The 21,596-nt window shown below is 37.4% G+C and overlaps 2 protein-coding genes across 2 annotated transcripts in view; one reads left to right on the forward strand and one right to left on the reverse strand.

Annotated features, from left to right (window-relative positions):
- ZNF804B (zinc finger protein 804B) overlaps positions 1-21,596 on the forward strand; it is a 506,757-nt gene that overhangs the window by 33,795 nt on the left and 451,366 nt on the right. The window lies entirely within an intron of this gene.
- Positions 661-1,422, reverse strand: TEX47 (testis expressed 47). The gene has a single exon (XM_047753003.1). The coding sequence runs from the start codon at positions 1,420-1,422 to the stop codon at positions 661-663; it is 762 nt and encodes a 253-aa protein (XP_047608959.1).

Here is a 21,596-nt window from a genome sequence, read left to right on the forward strand (position 1 = left end):
AACTATTCTTTAATTAGAAAAAAGCTATTGTTTTCTTCAGCTTTAGAATGGCTTCAATTATATTATCCAGACTGCGTGAGCTTTGGAACTATTTTCAAAGTGTAGGTTTTGTTCTCTGAGTTCAGGAATCATTCATACAGGGATTACTCCCTCAAGTGTGCTCTTAGAGTCATTCCTACATATTCTTACTCTAATAATGATCATATCATACATCATGTTTTTGACACATACTTGCCTCCAACCTTAGGTTGCAAGCAACTCAAGGCTTGTATTTTTCCCTTAAATTTTCTACTCTCAGAACACAGTACTGCGTGTTGACAGCTGCTCATAGAAGGTTGAGAGAATGAATGAGAATCTGAAAATCAAGTATTTGTCCTTTTCATTAACAAATTAAATCCATCAAAATGATGTTAACCTTTGAGAAATTATGACCTTATTCACCTCCTTCACCTTTATATAATGGATTCAACTCAATATCACATCAGATATATTTTCAAATTTAACTCAACATACTCTGTAAAAATTCATCTATTATCTTTGTGTGTGGTTGTGTTCTATTTCTTTAGCAGAAAAGTAACTTGAGAAATATTTTCCTTTTATTTAAGGACCATAAATTCCTTGAGAGATTTGATCCCATTGACCACATCATTTCTCTTAATCCTAGAAACGGGAAGGAGCGGGCCACACCACCTCAGAATCCAAGGTGACATGTATGGGTTTATTATATAAGTTTATGAAAGTTTCTGGGTCCATAAATTCTTCAGAATTGCATAAGTACTTTATTATTTGTTCTGGAAGGAGTAAGTCAGGTGCAATTTGGTGCAAATTATCACCTGGTCCTTTAGTGCCCACTTTAACAGTCTTAAAAAGGTGGAGTGCTAGTTTATGAGTTTGGATGAGAAATTCTGTGATGACCTCTTGTAAGGACTGTGACTGTGTCACATCATCGAGATACATGACTGGCGCTTTTATTACTGAAACATACCATTGCATAAAGAGCCTTGTTGGGATATTGTGGGATGTGACTATAATTTTCATTCCTTGGATAAAAAATTCAACTTCATCCTTTTCATGGTTAAGATAGTCTGAAAGAATTTGATAAAGAGTATCATTGGAGGACTCAAGGATATGCAGGATGGAAGTAGGATATATGAGCAATAATCCTGTCACTGCTTCTCCTAGGTGACGTTTCAAAATCGACTGAAACACTTGTTCATAGTATTCAGCAATATCTTTTTTTTCCATGTTTGCTGTTATCTTGGCCACGAGGAATATCCTATGAAGAAGGAATTTCTTTAGTTGTAGTCTTTGCTTTTCTTCCTGTAAATGCAAATAATTACTGCGTGGAACTTGTGGCATTAGAAGAGATTCCAATGGAGAATTCTTTTTGTTGGTCTTTCGGGTATGGACAGAAATGGACATGATGTGTCCTATTTATTCTTCTAGATGACTGCAGTTTTTAGCTTATTACAATATTTACATTATCAGGATACCTCTTCAATGATTAATTCTTTGTTTTGCTGTTCTGACAAAAGAAAAAAGTTTACTCAGTTCATCAGATGCTACTGAATTACAAAATCCCTTCCCAGTGTTATCAATAAAAAATATTTTTTGAAGTTAAAGAGATTGTTGAAATAGGAATCAAAGTATAGAGCCATTTTTTTTTTTTTTTAAAGGCTGCACCCAGGGCGTATGGAGGTCTCCAGGTTAGGGGTCTAATTGGAGCTACAGCTACCGATGTAAGCCGCAGCCACAGCAACTTCAGATCCGAACCAAGTCTTAGACCTACACCACAGCTCACAGCGATGCGGGGTCCTTAACCCACTGAGGGAGGCCAGGGATAAAACCTGCATCCTCTTGGATGCTAGTGAGATTTGTTTCTGCTGAGCCATGACAGGAACTCATAAATTTTATAGAGTTTTTTTAAAAAAAGTTTACAATGAGATAACTAACACATTCTAGGGAAAAACTCTCCAATAAAATGAGGGGTAGGGAAAAGATAGAACTTACTCTAGAATAAGTTGACTATGTTGTTGTTTACATTATTATTTTATTTTCTAATTTATAGTATTTTTTCTCAGCCTCTTACTCTTAAATCATACACACACACACACACAGGAATACCTACTGATACTGACAGTAGCCTTGACATCTATTAAAATATTTTCATTTATGTAATGATGAATACAGATTGCCCTTTGTCAAACTAAAAAAGGTATTTGTATGATAATTTCATAATTTATTTTAAAAATTTAACTGATCAATACATTTTTAAAAATCTGAGGATTTCTTAACTACTAAATGGCTTTTTTAACCTTTACCAAGTACACTAGAAGCTAATAGTATTGGTTGGATCATTACAGTAAACTTTTAAAGTAACAAGTTTTGGTTCTACTTTTTAAAAATTCTTATTGATAAACCTCAGAAATGGCTCTTTTTTCTTCCTTCCTTTCTTTTTTCTTTCTTTCTTTCTTTTTTTTTTTTTTTTTGGTTGTTGTTGTATGGATCAAATAAAAAATTCTGTTACTTTTAACTTAGTCTTCTTACCGATCTCCTTCCCTTCACTGCAGGCCAACTTAGGATTTCCTTCTTTCTTCAAGTGCTTCTTCCTCTTACCTGTCCTCGAGGTCCTGCTTATCCGCCATCATTCCTCCCACTGTCAGTGTCCTGAGTGCTCTCAACTGTCCTGTATTCTATTCTGGTTCCCATGGTGCCCTGGAAAATCAGGATGTCAGTGGTTTTAAAGGGCCAGAACACACTGGCAACTCTGATTTCTTAATTTAATGAAAGTATCTCACTAGACACCTCAACATCATGGTAGCAGGTTTAGGGGTTCTTTTCCGGGATGGCTTATTTTTACCCAGCAGCCTCTGTTAAGGCAGATAAATGGTGGACCTGGATATCTTTCTAGTAACTCTTTTCTTTTTGCTTTTTGTCCACAATTTATAAAAGAGGAAACCAAAGTGTAGATTAGTTACATACCATGCAAAACTCTCTCAGCAATTTCCCTATCCTGGTAGATAGGGTAAAGAGGTATTTATGCACTACTTAAAGACTATTAGAACACACACCAGATTCTGTGTAATGGCAACTGTTATAAGAAAGTTTTTCTATAGAGTTTTGTTTTCTTAAATTAATGTGAATTTAAGTTATTTTTGGAACAAAAATATTGTATTTTGAAATTGCATTCTCTAAAATATAATTTTAAAACAATTTAGAAAATGCTCTTGTTCAATTAAAAAAAAAAAACCTTAAACCTTAGAGTACATTTTTCCCCACTAAGTTTTGTGTATCCAGACTAATGATCTGGTTTTAATAATATGCATTGATAAACCATCCCAGAAAATGGAGGTTAAGAGGTGACTTAGTAATTCCTTAATTGTGTGGTACCTAAAAATTGGCTATAATTCCTCACTATGGCTCATTTAATTAACCCCTGAAACAGTACGGTCTTTCCCAAGATGCACAGAAATGTCTCCTTGCCCAGTCCAGGGATTGTTGTTTTCCACCTCATTCCTACTGCTTTGCAGAAAGTAATTATGTTGACAACCTCTTTATAGCCATCTCTACTCCCGTGGTTTCTATGGCTCTACTTTTCTGCATTTCTCCCCAGATCTCTCTTTGTGGCCAAGCCCACTTCCTTCTCACACCCGACTTTGGCCAATGCTGAGGCTCTGTACTCATCAAGCAGCTCCTCTCTCACATTACCTCGTTGCCCAGTTAGCTTAGCATCATCTAGATTTCTATTTTGTGAGGTCACGTGGATGGTCCTTGAGGCTATTCTTGCCTCCAAATAGACTGAATAACATTGGCCATGGAGTTTTCCTACTGAGTTGAGCTGTGGACTTGGACTCCTTCCTTCTCAGTCTAAGCCTCAAGGAAAATACAACTCATTTGTTGTAAAAAAAAAAACTGAGTTATCATTTCAGTATATTTTTCTGTATAAAACACTCCCAGTCTGTAATCTTATTTACAACTCTTCTCCTTGGATGTACCTCTACCTTTGCGAATTGAAAATGCCAATATTTTATAATTTTCTTGACATTTTCCTTTGTGAATACTCAATTTGTGGCTCAGTTGATATTTTTTTCTCTCATCCTTGGTCTTATCTTTTCATGTGTCCTAAAAAGCCCCCCCCACAATTATATTCCCTTACTGAGTTATTGAATCTTTTTACTCATTTTGAAATGTATCTTTTTTTTTTTTTTTCTTTTTAAGGAGTACTGCAGCATATGGAAGTTCCCAGGCTAGGGGTTAAATCAAAGCTGCAGCTGCTGGCCTACACCACAGCCACATTGGATCCAAGCCACTTCTGTGACCTACACCAGAGCTCACAGTGATGTTAGGTCCTAACCCACTGAGGGAGGCCAGGGATCAAACCCACATCCTCATGGATACTAGTTGAATTCATTGCCATTGAGCCACAGTGGGAACTCCCTGAAATGTATCTTGATTTTCTGTCTCCTTCATAGTCCTAGCTCTTACTTTGAATTATAAGAGACTTCGACCCTCAATGTTTTTTCTAGATTTTCCCACCTCACCTGTTCAGATAAGAGCATAAGGCCCTATGATATGTGCGCTTCATAACGTTCAGAAGATAATAATTTTACAAAGTCTTGCTCATTTACCTCCCTTTCATAGATTGCTAGAGAGGGAGATTTTGCCTTCACCAGGTCTAGAGTAACTTCTGGCACCAACTTCCAATCCACAATGATGGATTATAACAAAGAAAATGGGGACATACAACTGCAGGGTTTATTACCTAATACTGACATTCATCAATGTCATTGGGGGAGTTTATAGGGCATTGCTATTCAGAAGCCCCTTTTATACACACAAACTTAAATTAACCTTATATACACAGCTAAGTTTCTTCCTCTTCATGACAACATTCTTAACTAAAGCACATTTTTTTTCCTACTTTTTTAATCCTTATAAAAATCCTCATTTGGGATTTTTCTCCCCAGTGTGCTTTTTGTTTTACTTTTCTTTCTTATATCTTGGTTCTTCCCCTACGAAGCTGATAGAAAAATGATAATCTTTCATCATTATAATTTCCCATGTGAGCTCTATAAAATATCACTAAACCATTCTTTCTTCAAAAACTGACAATCTCTTATTTGTTGTTGGCTTAAAACATATGAAATTGTCATTTCTGTAAGAAAGTGACATTGATGAATTTGTGTGGTTCAGCCTAGTGAATTTAGACACAGTGGTTTTCACCACCATGGATAATAGTTTGATCTACATTTTCCCACTGTATTTATCCATTTCCCCATGAATTTTTTAGTTGTTGAGTGGCTTCTTCCAAATTTTCGTTTCATTGTCACATGGCCATCTGAAACATTTAAAGTCAACTTACTTTGTGTTTCCTTGCCTTTCAATTCTTAAGTGTCAAGGGCAAAGTTTTGAGCAGATAGGAACAGAAACAACATACAGTGTGGCCTGTCCTTGATTGACTGGTATCTGTAATTATAATCATGTACTCTCTTTTCCATGGACACTCAGTATTTGAGTTCCCAGATGCCACAGTCTTTGTGGTCTATTAAGTATCAGTTATTTACCCTCATGGGGGGACTGAAGCAGAAGAAATTGTCTGTCTATCCAATGGGATTAAAAAAAAAAACTTCAGTATTTATCTTTGCAGAGACATCTGCTTAGAGTAGATAGCCAAATTTAAACAACTGACATGTGGTAGAATTTGAATTGAAATTTATTATACTGAGGAGTCCTCTTCCAATTATTCTACCTATCTACACTTATTATCTAACTTCTCTCACATAAACACACCATATATTTGTAATTCTCATCAAGCACTGTTCCTTTATATTTGCCATACACTTTCTGCTCTTATTTAATTTTCTGGAACCAAATGTGTCTGAAAAAACAATCTCCCAGTGTCCTTCTGTCTTTGTAAGGCAAATAGAAAGGATTAAAGAGATTAAATGGCATTAACTGATTATTTACCATGTGTCATTTACTAGATGCTCTCATATTTTATTTGTTAATTTATCTTCACAACAAGCCTTAAGGTAGGTAGAAAGTTTGCCGAAAATTTATGAGGGGAAACTAAAGCATGGGGTATGTAGCACCTTGCACACAATTCAAACATGCTCTTAAGAACCTTCCTCCTCTGTGTACATAGGCTAAAGAGGAGATGAATTATTCCCTCTCTCTAACCAAGGTCATTCTTTGCTCCTCTGTAACGTGACAATTCCTCTGGAAGTGGAGGACAATATATGGTTTGGATAAAGTAAATTGAAAGGAAAAGTCCTACATCATACCTGTGATCCAACAAAATTGATGTATGGTCTTTAACTTCTCATTTATCTCAGATTTACCTATAGCTTTGATGTATCAGGTAATATCATAAACGTGGTAAGAAACACAAATGTGGCCCCTAATTTTAGAAGTGTGGAGTTCAGTAAGGGTGGTGAGATGTCCATGAAAAACAGAACAAATCCCATACAGATGCTCTTCAATGTTCTGGAAACTCTGGGGTAGAGAGAGTGGCCCAGGTTCCTTGAAAAGCTTAAGCAGAGTGTTCATATTTGGGCATGGCCTTCAAGGAAACAGAGGTGGGGAGTGACTTTATGAGTGTTTCTTGAATTCATTCCTTTAGAAGGCGAGGATGTGCATTAACAGAACTTGATTTCTCCCTGGTATGTCAGATCTGACCTTAACCTTTCACTTGTGCTCATGTATTAGTAAAACAGAAAATACTAAGTCACTTCCACTAACTTCCTCTTTGTTTTGACATATCTAAATAATTAGTTCTAGAAAAATCAATGGCCTAAATAGATGGTTAACAAAACCTTTTACTAAGCATATACATACACTGTTTTTTTCCTAATATATATATATTTATATATAGATAGATTTTTTTTTTGGTCTTTTTAGGGCCACACTCACAGCATATGGTGATTCCTAAGCTAGGGGTTGAATTGGAGGTATAGCCACTGGCCCATGCCACAGCCACAGCGACACCAGATCCAAGCCTGTGACCTACACTGCAGCTGATGGCAACGTGGGATCCTTAACCCACGGAGCAAGACCAGGGATCGAACCTGAATCTTCATGGATGCTGGTCAGATTCATTTCTGCTGAGCCATGATGGGAAACCCCTCCAATATTATTCTTTTAAATTGAAGTTCAGTTGATTTCCAATATTTCAGGTATACATAAACTCTTAAATAGACAAAATATACTTGATTTAGCAGAGCAAACCAGAGTAAGCTTAGTTACCAAATCATTAGATATTTCAAGGTTTATGAAGAAAGCAAGCTGGATTACTTTCTCCACCATTTGCCTCTCTTTGTGGAAACACTGTGGAACAGTGTTTGGTAATTATTTATCAAGGAGCATGCAGGCTAGAAATAGTTTGCTACTCAATACAAACATTTAACATCTGTCTACTCTTTGTAGAAAAATATGCCAGACACTGTGGAGATATTCTTTTGGATCAGATATTGTTTCTGTAGATGGAAAATCCAATCCTCTTAGTGGAGCTTAAAGTCTCCACAACTCTTTAATACAGGGCTGGAGAGAAATACTACAATAAAGACACTGACAATGAACCCTGAAAACGCAAATGCCAGAACAATTAAATGAGGCTGGAAGGACAAGCACTTAAGCTGGTCATTAAAAAAAGAGATGGGATTTCTTTACCTGGGTGTGTGGTGGGGGAGAGGTGGGGATCAGAGAAAGTACAGCCCAGACTGTAAGCTTGGAGCTTAAGGGGCAGAGGACCTGCATTGCGGAGTTGGAAAACGTGGCACTCATTAAGAAAATGACAAGAGTCTGGTGTGGTTAGGTTATCGTTCTCAAACCACAGAGTCTGCAAGTTTGTTAAATTGCCAATCCCTGGTTTCTGTCCCTAAAAGCTATGGCATTAATACACTTAAAGTGAGGTCCAAGAACATGCCTTTTTGACCAGTTGCCTTTAAGTATTTTACTTTAAGGAAGAATGGGCTAGTTTGTGGTGATTGAAACCCAGGCTTTCTATTAGAATCACCTGGTGGAGAATGACAATAAAAGCCAGCTCCTGGCACTTATTTAATTAGTATGAAATAGAAAGCTATATATTTGTGAAAGCCTCTCCAGATGATTTTAAGTGGAGCCTGGAGGAGAACTGCTGGTTTAGACGAGGAGAAGCACAGTGGAAGTTTGCAGCCAGTGTGTGAAGGACCCGGATGCCAGCTCTGCGGTTTGAATTTTACTCTGTAGGTAAGTAGGAATTGTGGGATTTTTTTTTTGAATGCCATAACTTAGGTGTATTTTAGAAAGTTTTCTGTGAAATGCAGAGGAACTAGAGATAGGAAAGAACTGGAGGCAGCCAGAATGCTTTTAAGAATTCTGCAGTTGGTGGATGAATGCTCTTACTTTCTGCCCTGTGAAAAGTAAGTTGGTTTAACTTTTCTGGAAAGCAATTTGATGATATAGTCGTGAATTAAAAAATCCCACACTCGTTAAGAAAATTGTTTTCCAGGTACATATCGTAAAGAAAATCATTGACAACAATTTTAATGTAAAGATGGCTATTAGGGGAATTAAGAAAATTGAAAAATTGAATATATTAATTTTGGAATACTATGGTGCCTTGAAACTGTTTTGAAGACTGTTTTAAATGAAGGGAAAATGGTTATTCTCTAAATAATGTAGTACACAAAATTATATGCAACAGGTGTTTCTAATTGTATTTTTAAAAACAAGAGTGGAGAGAAATCCAGCCAAATGTTAAAACTGGTGGAATTTGGTGATGCTATTTGTATTTTTCAAATATTCTAAGCCTGTCTATATCATTGTTCTGTTCAGAAAAAGAAATTAACACACAAAACAGAAAACCTGGTAAGGCTGTGATGGATGGTGTGATGAAAGTTAGTGCACCTGCTGTTCTTTTTGTGAGTCTGGGATAGTCTGGTTTGAGAGTCCGCTGATGTGTAGGACTTGTAACATGGCAGATCCTAAGTCAGGCTCAGCACGAAGGATCAATATTCAGGACTATCTGATCCTAAAGATTGAGAGTCAAGGTAGGAAGACATAGAGATGAAAGATGGAGCGGTTATCAAAATACAGTCCAGGAACCTCAGTCCAAAAAACCTCACGTGAAGTAAGATCTTTGTATATCTAGCCTCATGCATAGCCCTGAGAGAAAGATGGGTCTTTAAAGATTTTAGCCCAGTTGGATAAATTTGAACTAAAACAGTTACTGAGATTGAGATGCTGTAGAGGTCATTACCAAAGTAGACATAATATAATCAATTACATGTGGGGGCAAGGATTTAAAGATGACTGGGGGCTTGAATGTCAGTAACTGGGAAGACTATGTTTTTTGTTTTCATTTTTGTTTTTTGTTTTTTGGGCCTACACCAGAGCCACAGCAATGCCAGATCTGAGCTGTGTCTGTAACCTACACCACAGCTCCCGGCAGTGCTGGATCCTTCACCCACTGATCGAGGTCAGGGATCAAACTCTCAACGTCGTGGTTCTTAGTTGGGTTCATTTCCCCTACACCACGATGGGAACTCCCTTGGGTCCCCCCCACCCTTTTTTTTTAAAGTACAGATGGAAGGTAGAGGAGAAAGCCCAGATTTTGAAAGAATTGTATGTATTATGTTGAAGTGGAGTTGCCTAGAAACATGCAGGCATAAATACAATTGGGATCTGGAGAAAGAGATAAGTCTGGATTGTGATGCAAATTTGAGAGTCCTCTCTGCCTTGAGGAAAGAATTGAAACCTTGGGAACCAACTTGATTGTGAGATAATGAAAGGAAAGGAGACTGTAGGTGGAGAAGATTACCATGTGGAGCTCCTCATGTTAAGAAGAGGGCAAATAGGAGCCAATGAAAGAGGCAACAAAACATCAGAGGTGGAGAACCCAGAAAACACAGAGCCATGAAGGTCCATAGAGGAGGGAAGTTTCAATGGGGCTGGTAGTGGTACAACTCTAAAGAGAGGTCAAAAAGCTTCAGGCCGGGGACGAACTTCTAAGTCATGGCAATTACAAGTTTCCTGGAGGGACTGAAAAATAGATTCAGGAAAATGGTTGAGAGAACCAGTTGGCAGTTATTCAGTGAGTCAGTATGGAATAAGTGTTCAAAGAGTGACCACTCCTCAAAACATTTGGCAGTGACAAGAATGAATATACTTGGATAGTAAATGATAGAGGAGGAAGATTATAGGGTAATTATGCTTCAGTGAGCCTAGATTTTTTCTCTATTAAAAACTAGCATGCTGTGTTTTTCTGAATTGGCATTGTGTCCAGATAGGAAGGTGGAGTCTGAGAGTGAAGTGGTAGTACGGTATGCCTTCTATGCTTTGAAAATATTTTAAGATCATCACTTCTATATAGAGATGTTCGAGATGGCTAATAGCACTAAACTCTGAACTCTGTTTCCTTTTCCTCTTTTATCAGATTTATTTTCTGGTTCTTTGGCAGATGGGAGAGCTCTCAAGATGTATGGCTTATTAACACACTTGCTGTGCATTTTGTGTCATGTGACATCAGCAAAACAAATCTTAGTTTTTCAAAATTCAGTAATAGCAAAGTATCTTGCTACACACAAAGTTATGGCTGGAGTAATGTCTTCACAGTTTCAGTATAACTAATCTGATTCATGTAATATACTAGTGCACGTCATCAATTATCTAATATCTATTTTGGTGCTTGCTTATGGTTTAACTTTGATCAATGTGCTATGGGGAGTGGAGAAAATTGAATAGCTGTTTAGGGTGTGAAGGAGGCTTAGCAGCACCGGCATTAAAAATTCTTTTTACAGTTAAGGAAAATGTCATACAAAGAGCCTAATTCATAATACAGTCCCTCCAGCTGCCCAGTTGCTTATCTTTAATAAGTTTGGAAAAAAAAACCCATACACATGAATCACTGAAAGGGGGAGACAATTCTTTTTTTTTAATTTTTTAAAAATTATTTTTATTAGGGCCACACCCACAGCTTATGGAGTTTCCCAGGCTAGAGGGTGAATTGGAGCTGTAGCCCCTGGCCTGTGCCACAGCCACAGTAACACCAGATCCAAGCCAGGTTGGCGACCTACACCACAGGTCATGGCAACACCGGATCCTGAACCCACTGAGCGAGGCCAGGATGGAACCTGTGTCCTCATGGATACTAGTCTGATTGGTTTCCACTGATCCACCAGTCTAGGGGGAGATATTTCTTATTAGAGTTCTTTTCAGGAAATATATATGTTTAAATAAGTAAAGTGGTGCTTGAGCTATTCAAGAAATAGTTCTAGGAATCTGAGTTTGTGATGCCTAATAGAGAACCATTAAATGTTTTTACATAGGAAAGTAACATGATGGGTTCCATGTTTGATGGTGTTGATAACTATATTCAAGATATTTGGAAAGGCAAAATTTTAGAGTCAGAAATGCATGCTAAAATACTGTTTTGTATCCCATAATTGTAATGAGGACTCAGGCTAAACTGAAACTTTTTTCTTTTTAAAGGAGGATTATTATTAATCCAAGTCTAAGTAACCATATCATTTTTATTTCATGCAATCAGAGTAGCAATATAGTAAAAACGTGGTGAAAATATTTTTAAATATTGGCTCTGTCCTAGGCATCTAAACCCACTTTCTTTGATTTATCCAGGAAGCCTTTGTTATCATGTGACTTTCCCAGCCTATGCAAAATGTAAAGCCCTTTTGCCCATTCTAATTCAGCAAAATTCCATATTTCTCCAGAAACTACACCCACTAACATTACAGTTGTGGACATTTCAGAGCCTTGTGGGATACTAAATATCATTTGCTTAATACATGTAATTATAAGGGACAATCACTTTATTTTGTGAAGTGAGTTACAGATGATGAAGGCATACTACAGCGACAACTTTGCTTTGGAGGACAAATTCCCAGGGCTTCAGTAACATGACGACGGGGCATTGTAGGCATCAGGTCCTTCATCATTATTTTTCAGTGCTGGCACCTGCTAGAGGTGCATGAATGCCTTTCTGGTCCATGCCTCATCTGTCACTCTAGTTCCTTGTCTCCAGGACAGGGACCACTCAGCTACACATATGTGCTATTGTTGACCTCATTGAAAAAAGTATTTCAATATGGGTAGTTATCCTGGACTTGGTGTGCCTTTGCAGCTGAAATATTGATAATCATTTTGTGCTTTTTTAGCCTCAAGAAGTTCTAAGCATTACATTTTATAAGATATTTTTGACCACATTTAGAAGTGATCTAGTGTGTAGGTGATTTCTATGTGAATATTTTATATTCTTGTAAGCTTTTTTACTTTTCAATTGGCTAAGCCACTTTTGTTCTGTTGGGGTGTACTCAGAAAAATCCAACCATTAATCCCAGATGCCTAAAAGCATAGAATTATAAAGGCAAAATTCTTAGAAACATATAGTAACTTTTATGGTCGGATATTAAGGTCCTTTCGATCACCCACTCTTTAGAATTTTCAGCTCTTTTGGCCAAACAACTTGAGTATTGGTTGTACTTGTGATTTTATCTGTTTACAATTATAATTTTTATTAAATCAGACTTTGAAAGAAGACTCACTTTTTTTTTGTCTTTTTTTTGTTGTTGTTGTTGTTGCTATTTCTTGGGCTGCTCCCGCAGGCAAATGGAGGTTCCCAGGCTAGGGGTTGAATCGGAGCTGTAGCCACCGGCCTACGCCAGACCAACAGCAACGCGGGATCCGAGCCGCGTCTGCAACCTACACCACAGCTCAGGGCAACGCCGGATCGTTAACCCACTGAGCAAGGGCAGGGAGCGAACCCGCAACCTCATGGTTCCTAGTCGGATTGGTTAACCACTGCGCCACGACGGGAACTCCAAGAAGACTCACTTTTTGGTTATGATTTGATGGGGAAGTTAATTTTGTTTTTATCATAAACAGCTGAATGTGTAAGACTACTTTCCTATATGGCAGTTTTATGGAGCCTTTGTCCAAGGTAGAGAAATAGCTTAGCCTAGTCATTGCTTAACAGGTTAAACATCTAATCTACTCCACAAAATGTTGTAGCTAACTACCATGGAACCATATTCAGTGTCAATCTCATTTAGGTGTGTGTGTGTGTAAACTTTTCAATAATAAGACATCTCTACAGTAAAAAGAAAGAATGCTTTTAAGCTTCAGCTTTTGACTAAACAGCTATTTGGAATCCAGGCTCACACTGTTACGGGAAGTGATGTTTAATGAGTTTCCAGATGCGGAGATGAATTGTATAACTTGTGTTCAGTAACTCATCCTTCATTGTTAGAATTTACCTCCAGTGATGTATTTAAGAACCAAGCTAGTCTTACATTTTTGATAAGCTCATTCTCCAAGACCTGTGCCTCATAAAAGGAGGGAAGATCTTCTAGGTGAGTCTTGTGTTGAAAAATAATACTGGCCTAGTACATATCCTCTTTGCCTTTAATACTCTGTGAATTCAATGTAATTTCTATTATGTTGTAATATTAAAATGTAAATTCTATTACAGTGTAAATTCTATTGCATTTAGAATGGATAAGCAATGAGGTCCTATATTGTATAGCACAGGAAACCATATCCAATCTCTTGGGATAGAACATGATGGAAGATAAAATGAGAAAAATAATATATATACCTGTATGACTGGGTCATTATGCTGTGTGGCGTAACTTGGCACAATATTTGAAATCAACTATAATTGAAAAAAAAAGTCTCCAAGTTTGTGCTGTGGTGCAGTGGGTTAAGAATCCAGAGGTGTGAGTCACTAGCTTCTTCTTCTTTTTCTTTTTCTTTTTTTTTGTGTTTTTAGGGCTGCACCCTCAGCATATGGAAGTTCCCAGGCTAGGGGTATAATTGAAGTTGCAGCTGCCAGCTACAGCCATGGCATTGTGGCATCCAAGCCACATCTCGGTACTACACCACAGCTCATGGCAATAATGGATCCTTAACACACTGAGAGAGGCCAGGGATTGAACCCATATCCTCACAGATACTAATTAGGTTTGTTACCATTGAGCCATTATAGGAAATCCCAGCTTTTCAGAATTCTTTTTCTTTTTATGCCCACACCTGCAACATATAGAATTTCCAGGCTAGAGGTCAAGGAGCCAAATTGGAGTTGCAGCTGAAGCCTACACCAGAGCATGGCAACACTGGATTGGAGCATCAATAACTTTTTTGAATGAAGACAACTTTACACCTATAACCTATACTTTAAAAAAGTAAATCTTTAGAAAAAAATAAAATCTTTTCAGGGAAAACTAAAACAAAATGCATTTTGCTTTAGTTTTCATGCACTGCAAATTTTTAAATTTGTTATCAATTTTTAATTGGTATTTTCTATTTGACTTAATCATTTAAGTGGCATTTTATTATCATACTTTGTATTTAAGCCATTTTTTTAATATTCAGTTGATTTATTTTTATTTTTAACTGTTATTTCCCCAATACATTTTTTTCTACTGTACAGCATGATGACCCAGTTACACATGAATGTATACATTCTATTTTCTCACATTATCATGCTCCATCATAAGTGACTAGACAGTTCCCAGTGATACACAGCAGGATCTCATTGCTAATCCATTCCAAAGGCAATAGTCTGCATCTATTAACCCCAAGCTCCCAATCCACCCCACTCCCTCCCCCCAGCAACCACAAATCTATTCTCCCAAGTCCATGATTTTCTTTTCTGTGGAGAGGTGCATTTGTGCCCTAAATGAGCCATTTTTATACAATGGGATAGAAAGGTGGGTGATGAAAGGAACAAAAAGTTTGTTATGAAAAGTTAAAGAGGAAGAGATTTGTATTGGTAGGGTGATAGCAAAGTGAAATAAAATTCAACTACATTGTACAGGGAACTAGATTAAATCTCGAGGGCTTTGTGTGATGTGAGTAGAAAAGAACCTCTGAATATAACTGAGTGGAGAGAAGGTTGCTATAGCAGTATCTGGGAAATACAATCAGGGTATCTGAAGCCAGCATCTATTTATCTTAAATTAATCACTTTTCTGAGCAGGAAGATGATAATCCTGGTGCTGGATGCCAATGTCTTTTTATTCATGGCATAGATGAAAGTGGAGCTTGCTTAGATTTGTGAGAACTATATGACATGAAGAATCTCTAGCTGTAACTCTTCTGTAAGATGATAAACTGCTTTTTTGATTTTTCAGCAATATTTTGGCATTGAGAATCAGTAAATGTGTTCTAAAATAACTCCTGGAGTTCCCGTCGTGGCGCAGTGGTTAACGAATCCGACTAGGAACCATGAGGTTGCGGGTTCGGTCCCTGCCCTTGCTCAGTGGGGTAAGGATCCGGCGTTGCCGTGAGCTGTGGTGTAGGTTGCAGACGCGGCTCGGATCCCGCGTTGCTGTGGCTCTGGCGTAGGCTGGTGGCTACAGCTCCAAGTCAACCCCTAGCCTGGGAACCTCCATATGCCACTGGAGCGGCCCAAGAAATAGCAACAACAACAACAACAAAAAAGACAAAAGACAAAAGACAAAAAATAAATAAATAAATAAAATAAAATAACTCCTCAAGCACAATTAAGTCTATTTTACCTTTCTGCCTTCAGAAGAGTGTAAGCAAGGTATTCTAAGATGGCATTTATATATTTTTTAATTTTTTTCTCTTTGAGTATTAAATCATATAGTCAATGGAGTTCCTATAACTGAGGTGAAGAAATCTCCACTGAGATACTTAGCTCTCTGGGTGTTGGGGGGCCCGCTGTCACTGGGAGCTTCAGGGTAAGGGGCAGCCTGGGGGCTCTGACATAGCCAACCTCCTAGGCCCACGCAATGTCACAGGCCAAGCAATTGCACTTGTAACTTAAGATTCATTCTCTCTCTTCCTAAAGTTGGCTGGAGAAATGGTCTGACTCTTGCAAAATAAATCAGATTTTTACATAGTAGAACTTCCCAAGCTTTGCAAGTTAAAGTGTTACATTATCAGCTCACCTGGGGTAGAAGGTAGGGTAGCAAAACAATAGGTTTCTTTGCCCCCTAATCTGAAGAGTTTACCAGTGATTAACCATCTTCTCACGCCTGCTTTCTCTCCAAATACATGTGTATACATACAGAGTCATCAAGAGTAAGACTTCAGATGTTGTGGCTGCTAGCTGCGAGAGATAACTAAAATTCAATCACATGTTGTGGGATATATGTGTGTACAGGAATTGTGGTCCTAAAGGAAAGAATCTAAAAATGATTCAGAACTGAATGAAGTAGTGACTCAGCATTGTTGGATTTATATGGTACAGTTAGCAGGATGAAAGTTAATCTAACTAAAAATTAGGTAAGGGTATGAGTAAATCTGGAATATAGGCTATGCCACTTTCAAGGATCTTGAACTCAAACCTCATTAAGTTAAAGTCCCTGTTACAGACTATGAATAGGGTTCAAGGTGATCCTTCATGGCACTGACCCAAATCCAGTCAGCAAGTTGGTTGAAATCACCAACATAAACTTCAATTGGCTGAGAAGGTAACCTTAAAACTATTTGTAGTGATATCTATTCCTTCATGGATAAAGATCTTTTCAGCTTGGAAGATTTATAATTTATAGTAGAAATATTTAAAATAATGTTTACTATCAATATTTTTGTGTTAAGATCTGTGTGTACTTGGTATTTTGGCATTTCTAATGTGTAAGAGAATTTGCCCTACCAAATAACAGTTTAGCTTTTTTATTCTATCTTAACATGTGTACTAGAGTAATTGATTTAGATTTTTAGATTGATTCACTCTAAATTGAAATCTTACCAAGCTACATACAGTATTGGGTCATTTAAGATTTTATATACGTTATCTGTAATTTATCTATCTACCTATCTATTGAGTTTGTTGGACAATTTTAATTTAAAAAAATTTATTTATTTTTTTATCTGCACCTGTGGCATATGGAAAATGCCGGGGTCAGGGACTGGATTTAAGTGGAAGCTGAGACTTATGCCACAGCTACGGCAATGCCAGATCCTTTAATCCACTGCACTGGGCTGGGGATTGAACCTGGGCTGCAGCAGAGACTATGCTAGATCCTTAACTCACTGCACTATCGCAGGAAGTCTTGTTTTTTTCTTTCTTTCTTTTTTTTTTTAAGACAATTTTTAAGGGATTTCTTTTAAAAGAAGGATTATTCCAAAAAAAAAAAAAATTGGACCAGTGATCAACCAAAATCTTATAAGATACAATTAAAATTTTCTAGGGTAATAATTTGTGCATTGATCAAAAAACTTACTGATGAGTTATGCTTTTGATTTTGTACCTTGAATACATTTCACATTAAGCTTTCGAACCAGCGGTAACCTAGGGATGGTCTTTTCCGTTCATCAAATCTTCTCTCAAGGACACAGAAATACTATTTATTGACAACATTGATTTGTCTTCTCCCTTATCAGAATGTGAGGAAATTGCAGTCAACACTTGTCTGGTTCAGAGTGAATGCCTCCTGCCAGGTGTTCTCAGCCTCTCAGCTCTGTTGCTTACTCTGTGGAAGGCTGCCATTTTCAGTAAGGGCGATTGGCCCTGCCTCTCGCCTCTCAGAGACCAAAGCTAAGCAGTATGGACCCACCCGAGAAATGGCTCACATGCCTTCTGGACATGTTTCCACTCTGTTATTGTATGTGACCAAGTGGCATGCATGTCATAGAGAAAACTTAGAAAACAGAGAAAACCTGAACATTGTAATTCAGGAAATGAACAAATATGCATATTCTGTGATTCTCTCTTGTAATTGTGCGTAGGTATGTGTTTAGTTTCCCACGTAATGGGTTTTACCGAATATTCATCACTGATAATATTAACATATGCTTACATACATGTAAAAGTTCAGCATAATAAAATTATCTTGGGGCAATAGTTAGGCATAGGAAAAAAGTGTACTGTGTTAAATACCAGAAACCCAGTACAGCTTCTCAAGTCCAATTCTTCCCTTTTTAGATTGTAAGTTAGAAATGTTCACAGGATCCACATAAAGTTATAAGAAAAAGTTTGAGCAGTTATCTGTTTTTTGTCCTTGGCTTTTAATGGTATGGTTTCTGCTTATTCAGTTGGAGATTAACAAAGTTTTTCCTGCAAGTTTCTTGGCTGTATACACACACATGATATTTAAAATATTTTATTATATTCTCCTAGCTAAACTAAATAAAATCCCCTAATGTAGTCATAATCAATTTATACAGGGTCAATTCTTCATGTTTTTGATAATAAACTTTTTTCTATGCTATCTACATTATTCACTAGAAATTCAGCATAACAAAATATAACTTGTAAAAATGGTAAGCATAGTAAACAAGCTTATTATGCTAAATCCAAGGAACTCAGCATAGTTTTTCAAGTTAAACTCTTTTCTTTTTAGACTATAAATTAAAAATATTGTCAGGATATGTTATATATGATGAATGTGTGTGTAAAATCTGGAATTTACAGAAAAGCTCAAAAACCTCTGGCCAGTCTGTGAGCATGTGAGCCTCTGCATCTCAGAATCAGCAACTATGAATCAAACTTTTTTCATGCTTAGAATGTCTCTGACTTCTGCATCCAGACAACCTAGGATAATCTCTCTATTAAAATCGATGGATTACTAATCTTAATTACCTGTAATAACCTGTAAAGTTTCTTTTGCAGTGTAGTATATACACAAATGTGACAAGACACAAGGGCATAAGTCATTTGGAGTATGTCCTGCCTATCCCAATGGGTAATTCAAATTGTCTTATTCTTCATCAGATTTGGCAACAGGGGTACTTTCAAGATGGCTCCTGTACTCTTGTGACCTGTCCTGCTCATTCTTTGAACATTGACTGTCATACCATCTAGCACATTGGATGGTGGATAGTTGCTTCATTTTGTACTTTCCCTGCCCCAATCCTGTTATCAGCTATTTCTCTAAAAAGCCCTCGTTTCTTTTAGTAGAGAAAAATATTTAGAAATCAGTATCAGGGCACTAGGTCTACCAGTTGCTACTGAAGTTAAACTGATCCCAGTTCTCTCTTAGTGGGCAATTCACACACACACACACACACACAATATTTCCAAATATACATTGAAAATATCAGTTCATACTACAACCTCCAATTCCAATTCATCAGCACAGGAAAGTGTTGTAGTTTTCTCTTTCCATATTTGTAAGTCCTTTATTTACTAGCCAGACATCTGGTGCCTCCTCCTTGTGGGATTACTTGCTCACCTCACTTGAACATCATCCTTCTATACAAGCTGCCCTCTGCATAGGTGGTTTACACTGCTCCACCTAGAGGCTTTATGGTGGAATTGTCCGTAAAGAGGATGGAAAGGGACCAGGTCAAGAGCAGATTATTAGGGTCATTTTTTTTTTTCCTGTTTAAAACCCTTTTATTTATAATTCCCTTGATAAAAATAAACTTTTAATAGTTTTAGATTTACAGAAAAATGGCAAAGATAGTTCAGTTCCGGTTTACCTCATTCACAGCTTACCTATTGTTAAGATCTTACATTAGTCTGATATACTGGTCACAACTAAGGAACTGACATGGATAGATTTTTATCAAATAAAATCCATATTTGATTAATGTTTCTAGCAACATTTTTAAAGGGAAAAAATGATTTTATCCATTTGACTTTGATTTACACTTTATTTTCACTGCAATTTCTCCCATTAGATTCAATTTCTGTCTTCCTTTTCTTTTTATTTTTTTGTTTTTGTTTTTTAGGGCCATACCCATGGCATATGGAGGTTCCCAGGCTAGGGGTTGAATCAGAGCTGTAGCCTCTGGCCTACACCACAGCCACAGCAATGTGGGATCTGAGTTGCATCTGCAACCTGCACCACAGCTCACGGCAACCCTGGATCCTTAACGCACTCAGTGAAGCCAGGGATCGAACCTGCATCCTCATGGACACTAGTCAGGTTCATTTCTGCTGAGTTACCATGGGAATGCCTCAATTTTTATTCAAATAGAGAACACTGAACCTTCTGATGTGATAGGAATTCCCAGGAGATCATCCTTTTTATTACCAGATTTTCTGGTATTTTCCAGCAGCAACCTATTATCCATAGCCCAGCATGCTTTTTTTAATTTATTTTTTTTCCTGGACAGAACATCTTATGAGGTATGGTCTGCAAAGTGCCTGGCACAGTGCCCAGGCCACAAGATTTATCAGGCACCACACACACAGTGTTAAGGGGCTATAATTTTTCAGTAGCCTGCAAAAAAATAGGTCTTGAAACTAAGAAAAAAATTCCCTAGAAATTATGAAAAAAAAGGCAGAATCTTAATGAATCCATGTTTTACTAAAAGTCTATGAAGCATAACATTATTGTCAACTTCATGAGTTGTTAAATTTAGCAATTCATAAAAATGTCATATTTGAAAACAATCTGTAGGCTAGATTTTCTACAAAATGATTGCTGAGAAATCAGAGCTTATCCTAATTAAATGAATAACTTACAGCCAACAATTTCAAAAGCAAAGTGATAATAGTAATTACGTCTAATTTTTTCCAGCTGGAATTATTTAACATGGGATAGGAATGAATTTTAATACACTTATTAGAATACCTGTGACAGTCATAAAAATTTCCCACCTAACAAAGTGCATGATCAGCAAGTGTTACTTCTCTTTGCTTCTTTCTATTTGAACAAAGACTTTATATTATAAGGAATAATGAGTTGGTGATGTAGAAAATACACTCACTGGCAAATTCCAACAAATTTGGCTTTTGCAATCCATTTTGAGGGATATAGTGGAAATAGGTGAGAAGAAACTTAGACCCGTAGTCAGAGGCATTGGCTGACTTTCTGCTCTGCTGCTTACTTGCTTCTAAAAGCAGGGTGCTGTGTGGTACCTGTGACTTTCAGTTGCATCATCTGTAAAACAGGGATGCTAATTGGAAATGTTCCCATACGTTGAAGTAATGCTTGTGTAATCATTTGGTGAATGGTCAGGTCTATCAAAATGCTAAATGAAACTACCAATCATGATTGTTGTTGGCAGCACTGTTTATTTCGATAGATGCCAAAGCAGTAAGGTTGACATAATCATATCCTTTTAGGCTTGTCATAGAGTTTGTAACGTCGGTTTTTACAAAGTACAGATTTTGTAAGGAAACATCAGCAGGAGAAAACGGAGTTCTTGGCTGTATTCTCTCCACTGCCCGTTGTAGTTGCCACTTTCTTTGTCTCCTGATTTTTTCTTGGTTCTAATGAAGAGGGAGATGCCTGGGAGTTCCTCTTTTCGGCAAAGCGAGTTAATAGTTCGACTGCAGCAGCTCGGGTTGCTGAGGAGGCACAGGTTCAATCCCTGGCCTGGCACAGTGAGTTAAAGGATCCCATGTTGCCACAGCTATAGGGTAGGTCATATTCAAACCCTGTGGCTCGTATTCAAACCCTGACCCAGAAACTTCCATATGCCACAGATGCATCCATTAAAAGAAAGAGTGGATATCCCACTCGGCATTTTAGGACCATCCCCTAGCGATAGGTCTCATCACTTTCTACCTGCTGTATTAGATGATACTCATCTGGAATGCTTTCTCCTTACTGATTTGTCCTAGAGACACAATGGTGCTTTGGCTGTACACATTGTCATAAGTTTTAGAAATCTATAAAGATAGAAAATCTATTAAAATTTTCTTCTGAATAATTATGCGGAGGCCATGGATTTTT

Source organism: Phacochoerus africanus, chromosome 11 (genome assembly GCF_016906955.1).
Source record: "Phacochoerus africanus isolate WHEZ1 chromosome 11, ROS_Pafr_v1, whole genome shotgun sequence".
NCBI lineage: Eukaryota > Metazoa > Chordata > Mammalia > Artiodactyla > Suidae > Phacochoerus > Phacochoerus africanus.